Below are 12,807 nucleotides of genomic sequence, written 5' to 3' on the forward strand. Positions count from 1 at the left end.
AACTTATGGTGTAAATTAGAAAAGCTTGATGAACAAATTTTGCAAGGAATTTTCTATCGATATTGCGATACGAAGGTGGAGGCTTGGTGGTCGTGGTGCTGCGGTGGTGATGAGATGATTGCGCAGGGTTCGCAAGAGAATTAGGGAACACGCTATTGGGTTTTGCTGTGTAGGTTTGTGCGATAGTGGAGATAAAGGAGACGAACACAGTGATAGCGGTGCATGGTAGCGGCGACTTGCAATTGGGGTTTTTCTGATTATAGGTTTGTGTTGATGGTGGGGAGAGCACGATTCTGGGTTGGTTTCTGGTGGCTTCGAGTTGCGAAAATGGTGACTGGCCGTGAACATGGGGCTGCACGATTCAGGAGAATACCATGGAAGAGGCTTGCGATTTGGCTCGCAAAGATTATGGATGCGTTCATGGATATTTGCAAATCGTAGCGGCCATGGAGGCGTTGTTGGCGTTCCGGTGATGGTCTGTTGCAGTGGAGAAAATTGGGTGGTGGCGTGAAGTCTTGCGCGGTTGATGGCGGCTGTTTCCTGAGGCAATGACGGTGATGGTGGCGGCACCCTTGCGTCACAGTGGCAAGGGTTATGAAATTAGGATTTTTGTGGAGATGATGATGATGTGACAACAAGGGTTATCAAATTCCCCATCATTATTTAAAATTTATTTCCACGTAATAAGATCACACATATTAGTATCACCACATCAGCAGACTTTAACGATGTTTAGGATAACTTAACGAATAAGGTAAAATTGGCTCAATTTTACAACTATTATGATCCAATTGAGACAATTTCAAGTATGAGGACTCAACTGAGATTTTTATACAAATATGAGGACCGGGTTTAAACCATAAATAATCTATCTTTGTAAGTATTATTTATATTTATTTCGACTTAGATAGATAATTTAATAATATTTAATTTTTTATACCAACCGTATATTCGTTTCAATCGTATTATTTTATTCAACTTCTTATATATAAAAAAATTTAATTAGTAAAAGACTCATAATTTATTAAATAATAATAAAAACTTATTTTATTTAAAGATGTTTATTTCTTTCTTTTTCTTATATAATTTTCTATTATTTCATTGTTGTTGGATTTATTTAATATTTACAAACTATATCTTAATATTTAAAATGTTTTTTCACTTGTTACAATTTTTATTATATATTTTTTTCTTTTAGTTTTCTTTAAATGAAGTATTGCATTTGGTCACACATTTAATGGTTTCTATACCTTTTTAACATATGTACTTATTGATTATTTTTTTCATCATATAAAAATAGTTGACTATTAATTTCAAGGATTCAACAATATAGAATTTTAAATGTTTCTCATTATAAAATTGAATCATAAATAATAACATCTTTTGTTTGTTGTGATTTTTATTTTGTTATAAAAAGTTATTTGAATGATAATTTAAATAGTAAAGAAACAGCACAGATATACCATAATCAGATAAAAATATAAGGGTGTTGCTCCGTACACCATCCCACTTTGCTCCCTGTACCACCACATTTTTCTAAAATTCCAAAACTATCCTTTATATTTTAAAATATTCTACACCACCACCTCTTTTCTTCAACGGATGTCAACATCCGTTGAAGAAAAAATTCTTCAACGGATGTGCCACATCCGTTGAGTTTTTTTTTTTTAATTTATTGTATTTTAAATTAATATATAAATATTATTTAATTTTTTTAAAATTATTACTTAATTATTTATAAATTAATTTTATTTTATTTAATAAAATAATTATTATTAATTTTAATTTATGTATTATTATTTAAATAATAATTAAAAAATTTGTTATAAATATATTAAAACGGATGTGCCACATCCGTTAACGGATGTGGCGACATCCGTTGCATTTTTTTTTTGGTTTTTAGTTTTTTTTTTAATTTTTTTTATTTTAAATTAATGCATAAATATTATTTAATTATTTAAAAATTATTAATTAATTATTTATAAATTTATTTTATTTTATTTAATAAAATAATTATTATTAAATTTAATTTATGTATTATTATTTAAATAATAATTAAAAAATTTGTTATAAATATATTAAAACGGATGTGCCACATCCGGATGTGGCGACATCCGTTACCTTTTTTTTTTTTAATTTTTTATATTTTAAATTAATATATAAATGTTATTTAATATTTTAAAAATTATTATTTAATTATTTATAAATTAATTTTATTTTATTTAATAAAATAATTATTATTAATTTAATGTATATATTATTATTTAAACAATAAATAAAATACTTTTTAAAAATTTATTAAACGGATGTCAACATCCGTTGAAGGTGAAACGGATGTTGACATCCGTTTTATAGAAGGGCAAATTAGGTATGGGGAGGTGCAGGGAGTGGTTGGTGGTGGTGGAGGGAGCAACTCCCAAAATATAAATATGCATGAATTTAGACTTTAAAAATAATAATAGTAATTGTTCATCCCACTTTAGTGTCATTCCTATTGTAAAAGGCAATTTATATAATAAGAAGCCCAATTAAGAAACCACAATGAATTGGACCGGCCCAATTTATTCTGCGAGGAAAAAAAATATGTTACTCCTAGTCCATTATCAACCATTCCTGTTATAACAAACAGAAATATATATTATAATTAAGCTAGAAGAATGGCGTCAAACGATTTTTTATTTCTAAATTGTAAATTTTTTTCTACCAAAAGACCGATACTACTTGTATTGAAGATTTGAAAAAAAAAATGTATAAAAGGAGAAAAATAGTTTAAGGTCAAACTAATTAGGATTATAGTTTTTAATTTCTTGCTCTATTCTTAAGTGTGTCGATGTAGACTAAACTTCATATTCTGTAAGTTTTGTATCTAAATAGAATTAAAAATAATAATTTATTGAAGAGTTATTTACATGGTTTAAAATAGAAATTATTCAAAGTATTTAAAATCTCTAGTAAATATCTTTAATTTAAGAAAAGATGTTAGTACTGTTTGATTTAGAGCTTAATTTATGTGCAATAATAAGGAACATATTTTTATATTGCAAACTAATTAGAAATTGTAATAGCGTTGATTTATAATTGAATGAAAACATAGAACTTTTAAATTTATAATTGTATTCTAGTTTCTTCTTTTTTCAGTTAATTATATTTTTAGTTTCTTAAATTTAGACTTTCTTTTATTATTCAATTTCTTTTCGATTGATTGAGCCTTTTTCTTGAAAAATATATAGTTAATTTTGTCATAAGAAAATAGTTAATTGGTCGGTTATTATTTATTGCTTTATTCAAATGAGAAAATGCTTTACCCAAAACCTGGTGTCTTATATCATAGAGTCTTGGTATTACTTGGGACCACGACATAATAGATGCTTTTTTTGGACAGAGAACTTACACATCGTTCAGATTTTTGTAAGAAGGGATCAACAGTCTGCACCTGCCTAGTTCGTTATTGATAAGTCTATTGTTTTTTTAATTGAAAGGGAAACTAATAAGATTTTCATGTTCTTACTAGTATTAGGGTATGTCAAACTTAGTCTCTTCTTTATTGAAACTAACCATGATTAAGAAAGGCAGAAGAAAAGCAGAAAATAGAAATAATCAAAAGGAAGAGGAATTGATATTTTTTTATACAAACTAAATTAATGACTTAACATTAAACAATGATGCTTAACTAGTTATATAATATAGTTAGTGAATCATGGTAATATTATTCCTCTGCCAATTTCTGTTTCTGATAATGGTCGACAAATATACACAAAATCTCACACTTTCTTAAACTCACCCACGTATTCATCCTGATTATGATTCAAGAGTTTCAAACCAAAGGGAAAGAACAATGGGCTTGCAACACAGCTGCCAGCAATTCATACTGTAAATTTGGTAGAAGAATGCTTTGGTCCAATACTAAAGTCTAGTTTTCGGCTTTTACAATTTGATTACAATCCAACCCTGTTGTGAATCACTATTTAAAAGCATGGACAAGTCCGCAGGACCCAAGTACATACCTCTGAATAAATACATCAGACTTCTAAACCTTGAGTGTACCTCATTGAACCGAATCATTGTTTTACACTCAGAAAAATAAACCTCATTGAACCTAATCATAATTTGAGAGGTTCATGTAACTAAAGGTAATCAACAGAGAGTTTTTCTAGAGTTCTTGGATATGGTATATTTAGAAGTCACTATGTCAGCAAATGATTCCTAATTAGTAGCTTGTTCACATCAAGTTGGCCAAAACTGTGTTCATGGTTCATGAGAATTTCCCCTTTCACCAAACTAACGTTTTCTTTACGTGGTGAAATAACCACTCACAGCTTGATCTCTACACTGTTAATTTTAATTTTTAATTACAGTCGAACATCAAAACACAAACAGCGTGATCCATGCAAATATTGTTTAGTTTGGGGTGTCCAATTTCCTTCAACATAATTGAACTGGAGTACCAGGATAAAAGTAAGACAATAATAAAATTAAACTTTTTGTTGTTTCTTAGATCTATCATTGGTTTCCATGCAAGAACCTCCAAATCAAATGTATAGTAGAAAGATAACATACACAACCCTGCGCCAATGGGTATTGAAGCAACGTAATAACAAACTTGTACAATAACATACACATGCTAACCAACCAAATATCTAATTTACAGTGTATAGTTTGTTCAACCAAAGAAGATACTTTTCAAGTTCAATAAATTCTTCTTCATATGACACAAGCCTGGCTGAAAGCAGAAAAAAAAAAATCAATGGCTGCTAATTTGAGTGAATATGCTGCCAAAAATAAAGCAGCTTACAAGGTAATACATTTATTATGGTGTGCAAATTTTCATAAATGAAATACATTATTGCTGTCAGTGAAATAAAATCAATACAAAAGTATGAAATTGACATCATTGGTTAATTTTATCTTTAACATTACAAATTTGGTTCCCAATGTTAGAATCTAAATTGAACAAGAAAGAAATGCCTGATAGTTGTTAAAATGGAACACTAAAATAACTTATAGTTCCCAAATTCAAGACTAAATTGTCGGTAATTATTGAAGTCAACAACTAAATTTGCCTTTTCTTAGGTTAGGACCAATGATGTCAAATTTATAGACTGAATTGCTATTTTGGTGGTAAAGAAAACCTGATTCAGAGTTAATGAACTTATAGTCTTGTATAACATTGGGGTTGTGATTTTCATATTCCTAACTAATTTATTTTTTGGAAGATAATGTAGAAAGAAGAAAAGAAAAAAAGAACTGGGAATACCACTCCCAATCACCTCCCTCGTCCAGGTACCCCCAGTAAAAGTGCACAGAAAGTAACAGTTATCAATAGGTGTTACTATTCATTTAATATAGGATTTAATCCAATGGGAATCAATTACTGCTTGTATTCAAACTTAAATAAGGATAAAATGGTAATTGATAAATTGCTATGACATTCATGTATTACCTGAAGTTAGTAGGGATATAGACATTGCTCTATACTCTCGTTATGCATCTGTTCATACACCAAAAATAAGCAGGTTAAATAAGAAAATAAAACTAATCAACTAGTAATCATATACTCCCAACTGAAGTAATAGGTGAAATCCTACAAGGTTTAGGTTATTTCATTATTTGATGGTCTCCAAACAGCAAAAAGTATTGAATTTTTTTAATATTTTCAACAGCAAGTTTGGTAATCTAGAACTAAAAAAGGACTAGGTAGCCTCCTTGACAAAAACAAGCTATATTGAAAAGATAAATACCCATATTTTGGTTTGTTATTTCCTTTTGCCAAGGAATTACTTTATTAACTCTTTCCTTTAAAACCTCTCAAATCCAACATTAGCCTTAGTGTGTACTGGTGAAATTTGCCCCTTCTACTAGGGTATGCCAGCCTATGAGTGTTCCCTAGGCCTAGAGGTCCTGGGAAGTTATCTCCCCATTGCAAAGCATTGTGGGAAAAGTGGGTAGCATATGATGGATAGTTGTAAAATCCAGTCCGAACATGCTCGGATTGGTTTAGTACCTTCAGCATTTAACTTGAAGAATTGAATTGTAGTACTCATACATAAGAGAATAGGTGAGCAGGATTATAAGCCTGAAGGATATGTTTTCAACATAAATGGTTAAATGCAACACATAACAAGTGATAGGAATTGGATTGAGCCTTAGGTAAATATATTTAGTGTCAAATATCATCATTGACATTCCACACAATGAATCAAACCATTCAAATTTGAGTAAACTAACTGCATACAAAACTTAACTTCAAAAGTTGATGATAACAATCTGGCCCATTACAAATACTTCCATGCTTTTGAAGCACAAGTATCATCAATGTTATTGCAGCACAGATTCAGTAGTAACAATATACTTTTACAGCTTGGCTTAATTACTAATTTAGTTCCTACAGTTACAAAAACTTTCGGTAAAACATTTCCTTTTAACCTTTACACATAATTTTGGATTCTATTTAGTTGTTGCACATGTCATTTTAACCATGTTTGGTTCCTACTGTTCATGGTCTAGGTTAAAATCCTTACATATGGATTACTCACACAGTTGTTGAATTTTCGTATTACCCAAATTACTTTAAATTTGGATAAGGAATGGTTTTAAATGTCATACAAGACTTTTCTATTATTTATGCTGTAGTGTCAACCAGCAAGCCAGTTCTCTGATATATGTTTCAGATTTCCTCCTTTATTGCTTCAGCACGGAAGTTACAATGTTTTGATTACAAAATTGGGTCACGGTTTCCCACATTTAAGAAGTTAGTAGTTATCGCTTCCATGTTTTTAAACAAATGGACCAGGCTTCTCATGTTTGTAACGTGTGTGTGGGTATCAAGAAAAAACCTTGACAGGGAGCTCCGTGGAAAATAGAACCTAAACATGAGTCCTGGATTGATAATTTTTCCACAAGTATTTATAAGGGCCAAAAAAAAAAAACTAAATGAATTGAACTTCTTTTATAAATGTGTAGTTGGATAAGTTAAATTTCATGCTCCTACAAAATTGACAAATTTGATCTTAGTTTATCCGAGAAACTCACAATTTTATCTTCTTATTTTCTCCTCAGACAAGTAGTTATTATGAAGAATATCACTCAATCATAATCATAATATCATAGCTCCTTTTGACATCGTTCACTAATCTCTAGTCAATACGATAACTTAGACAAATACCAAACTTGACTGAAGAAAGTAGCATGCATATGTAAGTAGTATCCAATACTCAATTCTCTCTGTTACCAATGCTACACGAGTAAGATGATTAGTCAAACCAACTATACACTATGCAATGTTAAGTCATAATACCGAAATTATGATGGTTACTGTGAAATAAAATTATAACAGGGTGAAACCAAACCTCTGTGCTCATCGGAAGCATCATGATACACCTCATGCTCCTCCTCAGGCACAGGTGGAAGCTCCACCTGTTCCCCAACCAGAACATCACCGCCGTTACCGTTGCCGCTACTACCGTTGTCGTTCTCCTCGGGGTAACGCACAACCACAACGGGACACACGCAATGGTGCACGCAGTAATCGCTGACACTGCCGAGCCTTCCTTTGGCGGCTCGCTTGGACGCGCCGAAGCCGCGGCTTCCCATGATGACGGCGCTGAGCCCGAGGCGCTCCACTTCCAAACACAGCCTCTCCTTCATGTCGTGGTCCTTCACAATGTGGATCTTGAACGGTATCTGCGCCTCCACCAGCGGCTGCGCCACGTCGCTAGCCTTCGTCGACGTAAAGTTGTCGAAGTCGTCCTCCAGCTTCTGCCGCGACTCCTCATCGCCGCCCTCCTCCGCCACACTCAGATCCACCGAGCCCCAGTCCGCGCCATACAGGACGCTCGTGGGACGCACGTGCAGAAGGATCACCCCGTCGCCCGGTCGGAGGTAGTTCTGCACCGCCCACCGCACCGCGTAAGCACTCTCGTCGCTCAGATCCACCGCGATCGCGATTTTCCGCTGCGAACCGGTCACGAGCGCGAACCGTGGGGAGAAAGTCGGAAGCTGAGGGTCCGGTGATTGTGGATTCATTGCGAGCGAATAACCGGAGAGAAGAAGAAAAGTTGAAGGTCAATGCAAAAGTGATCAAACTTTGTGAAATTGATTTTGAACAATTGATTTATTCACGGACTCTCTGAAGAGAGGTTTCTAGAATTTCTCAGTTATTTTTTCCCCTCACTGTCTTCAAGCGTCAGCAGAACCCACACTCTGTTCTTTGAAACTGGAAAGTATAGTGTGTGAAAGGGTGCCTTCGTCTTTTGACATCGCTTTATTGTTTCTTTTTGGATTAAAGTCCCTATTTCTTCCTCATCTAATTGGTGACTAGATTGTGCTTAACTCACCTTCTAATTCTGTCCAATTTATGTCTCAATATCCACCAATTATAAATAAACCATTCAACTTGAGGTCATTTTATGTGCAAACTTTTTTTTTTAAAAAATTCTCTTATAATTTTTTATTTTTAATTATACACTAAATCCGGTTAATTATGTTTTATTTAATAGTAGAGTTTGAAAGCTATTTTTATAAAAAAAAAACCAATTTAATAGTAAATGATAAAAGCATAAAAAATGATTTTACACCCAGTATACAGTTAATTTATAAAATAGATAGTTGAGATAAGTTAAAAGGGTAATTGTCCTTAGTGAGGTTTGTGTTGAGAAGAAATGAAGCCAAAATGGGTGGGAAGAGTTTTGAACAGGGACGTGTCAAAGGGATTTCATTAAAGGGAGGGTCAATTTTTGTAACATAATGAATGGTGTGTTGGCATGTGTGTTAAATTTCAAAATGATTTTAATAACAGCTGGGTTTTGTGATGTGTTAATTGAATCTGACTTCTCTTTTACATCCATTACTAATTGATTGAGCATCGCTGGATTTGGATTTATAGCAGGAAGTCATTGTCCAATCAATGCATGCAGTTCAAGAAAACGCTTTCTCCTAACCATCCCTTCCATTCTACCACTTTTAAACATATTTAAATTAAAATAATTTTTTTATAAAAAAATGAATTTAAACATAATTTATTTTTAAGAAAACAATTCATAATGATGTTTACTTCTATTTAATTTACGTGAAACTTTTAACATATTGCTTTATTAATTTATATACATTTTAAATTAAATATTAATTAATAATTTAATAACATGTAAAATAATAGACTTGATAAATAATAAATTTTGTTAAAATAAAATTTAATTCATAATTTTGATAAGGTGAATAAACTTTAAATTTAATTTAAGAAATTTTGTCATAATATATTCTAATACATAAGTGATGCAAAAGTGCATCAGTGATGCAAAAGTGCAATGTGAATAGTTGTCCAAGTTAAAGAAAGAGGTAAGGAGAAAAATGAATGAAAAGGAATAAGAAGATTATGAGAAATAGGAGAAGAAAAAGAAGAAGAGTCACGTTAGTACATGACAATGATGATAACCCTTTGAGGAGAGGAGGAAGAAGAAAATAATGAAAAAAAAAAATATAAGACAAGAAAGAAGAAGACTATTTTACTAACAAATTTTATTAACAACCAAAATTTGTTGATAATTACTCATAAATTTGTATCGATAAATTTTATATCTATTAATTAGTAACATTTATGTATCATCACTTAGTGTTATTTAAATTATAAATGAATTTTTATTATCCATTAGTTGAACTTTTAATAATATGTCATGTTCTATTAGGTTTTGTTCACTTGAATGGATTTGAAGAGAGTAATGGAGGAGATTTTAGAGGATTTGAAGATAAATTTTGTTGTTGTTTATTTTAGTGAATTTGGAGGTAAATGAGAGTAGATTTGAAAGTAAATTTTTTTAATCTGTCACGTCAATTAAATCCTATACTAATTCTTACAAACTTTACTTCCAAATTCATTCTCACTTACCTCCAAATTCATTCAAATAAACAACAACAAAAATTATCTTTAAATCCTCTTAAATCCCCACGATTATTCTCCCCAAATCACTTTAAGTGAACAAGACCTTAGTGATAATTCGACCATAAAAAAATGAGATGGTATGAAAAAAATCAAATATCTTCTGCTCCTTTTGAAGTAATTTTTCTTTAACATAAGAGATACAATATATAAGAGATACAATAAATATATAAAAATGAAAAATCATATTTTATGGATGAACCAAATAATTAATTATTATATGATTATTATCGTTATCATGAAATATCCTTCACTGCAAAAGAATAATAAGGTTACTTTCTAAATATGGAATTTTACTACATTAACAAGATAAAATATACAATAGAAAAGAAAAATATAGAATCCTTTAAGAGTAAATAAAAAATTGGATTGCTCTCATTGATAGAGCAGCTTTAAAGTAGTGCATGATAGAGAAAGAGAGGAATTTTGCCGTTTATGAAGGAAAGTTGTAAAGAGCATGGCGTTGGAACAGTCTTAAATTAGTATCTGATCAAGATTGTGTAACTGTATGGAAATTCATTGCTGGTATTACTGGTTTTCTAGTAATGAAAAAAATATGATGTGATACACAATATAGACATGAAAAATATTTTTCTATAGAACAATGTAACAATTGTATGAATAATACATGGCTTCTTAATTATTCTTTATGTCTGTTTCTACTTCTAATTTGCAAACTAAAAGCAGACCAATGGATCCACTCCTGTGAGAGGAGAAACAGTGGCCAAGTTGAAGGTGGCAATCAATGATTTTGGACGAATTGGCAGAAACTTTCTTCGTTGTTGGCACGGCCGAAAAGACTCACCCCTTGATGTTGTTGTTGTCAACGATAGTGGTGGTGTCAAGAATGTAAGTCATCTAACTGTCTTGGCTTAGCTAGTTTTATTGGCACATATATTTTTGTTTCACTAATTCTGCTTCACGTATGATCCAGGCTTCACACCTGTTGAAATATGATTCTATGCTGGGAACATTTAAAGCAGATGTGAAGATACTAGACAATGAAACCATCACTGTTGATGGTAAGCCCATCAAGGTTGTTTCAAGCAGGGATCCTCTTAAGCTTCCTTGGACTGAACTAGGAATTGACATTGTTATCGAGGTAACCTCCATTACTTGATTTATCTTAAACATCTTGTAATGAATTAAAAATTTGTTTACTAATGGAAAATGTGGACATTTTGGGTCCGGTGGATTTATAATATGGGATATATCAGAGTCAAGATATAAGCTATCACCTTTTTCACTGTCAGTTGAATAGTAAGATATTTGTTTTCTTCCTTCCCCTTCTTGACTGATTTTGTTTTTAGTGGCCAAGAGGATTATTCCTTTGTAGAGTTATTTCCAATGGCTATTATTGGAGTTATTGGAGGTCTACTAGGTAGTAATTTTTTCCTTTATTTTGGACTTCATCTGTACTGTGGGTTTTACTTGGATCTTGTTCGATTTTGTTAATGTAGTATCAATAATTTGTAGGAGCTTTATTCAACCAGCTTACTCTTTATATTACCACTTGGCAATGAAATCATGTCTTGTATCCATTTTAACGTCACTGATTTCATTTGGCTTGCCACTTCTAAGAAAATGTACTCCTTGCCCTGAATCTGATTCTGCATCTGGTATTGAATGTCCTCGACCTCCTGGAATGATTGATTATGACTTAGCACTTCTCTTCCAACCAATGTTGATGATTGGAATCAGCATTGGAGTTGACTTCTATGTCATTTTTCCTGAGTGGATGCTAACCGTTTTGCTAATAATACTTTTCGTTGGTAAGAATCAGGTACCTTTCATTCTTCTTTCTCTCATCAAGTTTTTCTGTGTAGATTTTTCTTGGAAACCGTTCTGATTGGAGAATTTTTCACAGAGGTGGCAAGTGCTACATCCATTTTGGCAATGCTATTTTCAGCATCTATGGCTATGGTGGAATATTACCTTCTCAAACGTTTCCCCGTTCCTTATGGTATGTATGCATGAAAGAATGAACAGTGTGCTGGATGACTAGTAATTTGCCTATTCAAAGAGCATGTGCTTAGTACTAGATATTTAATGGACCAAGAGGGGCTTAATGAAGCAATAACTTGTGATTTTAATGTTAAAGTTTGGATATGGTCTTGTAGTACTGTGCTTGGTAGGTGTAGCGACTGTAGCTTCAGTTGTTGGACAGTATTTGGTGAGAAAGGTGGTTGCCATATTGGGGAGAGCATGTGTGATAATTTTCATCCTAACCTTCACACTGTGTGAGTGCAGTTTTACTAGGTAGGTGTAAGATGGTTTTGTTTTGTTTTGTTTTGCAGGTTTTGTAAGGCAAATGTAAAATGGTTTTATTTGGTGACATGACATGACAGGTGGAGTAGGAGTTGCACATATGATCGAAAAGATTGAACGCAAAGAGCACATGGGATTTGGAAACCTCTGCATGTACACGGCTAAAAATTAAGGTTCATGAGGCCTAATATTTACAGGGCTGTTTAATGCAGTTTTGTATTGTCTTTGGTTAGATTAGTACCACATTTTTGTATTTCCTTAAGTATACTTTTAGTTCACTTGAAACACAAAAATTCATTGTATTAGTCATCAAATTTCAACAATTGATCCTGTATTTGAGGTATACTTTTTGGTTCATATTTTCTCAGGGAGCCACGACTTTGGCCAGAAGAATATTTGCTTTTTTAGATGTGGTTTATATTTGTTTTTAAATTAATATCCTTGTTTAAATGGAAAGAGAATCAAATAGTAAAAAAAATCACTTCTTATTTGTTTCTCTTTTCATTTTTTATTTATTATGCGTTCACAAATTATTATTAAAAATTGTGTTTACTTTTTATATTATTATAAACTATTTAGTTTTGTTTTATGAAAATGAATATAAAATATTA

At 31.9% G+C, this 12,807-nt stretch overlaps 1 protein-coding gene across 1 annotated transcript; it reads right to left on the minus strand.

The window, feature by feature from the left end:
- Positions 1–4,450: 4,450 nt before the first annotated feature.
- Positions 4,451–8,232, minus strand: LOC124831037 (universal stress protein PHOS32-like). The gene is made up of 3 exons (XM_088093822.1): positions 7,347–8,232; positions 5,441–5,488; positions 4,451–4,720 (listed from the first exon to the last, which is right to left on the minus strand). The coding sequence occupies exons 1-2, from the start codon at positions 8,020–8,022 to the stop codon at positions 5,481–5,483; spliced, it is 684 nt and encodes a 227-aa protein (XP_087949948.1). The 5' UTR covers positions 8,023–8,232; the 3' UTR covers positions 4,451–4,720; positions 5,441–5,480.
- Positions 8,233–12,807: the final 4,575 nt, after the last annotated feature.

Source organism: Vigna umbellata, chromosome 7, assembly GCF_029865625.1.
Source record: "Vigna umbellata cultivar VRB3 chromosome 7, Vumbellata_1.0, whole genome shotgun sequence".
Lineage (NCBI taxonomy): Eukaryota > Viridiplantae > Streptophyta > Magnoliopsida > Fabales > Fabaceae > Vigna > Vigna umbellata.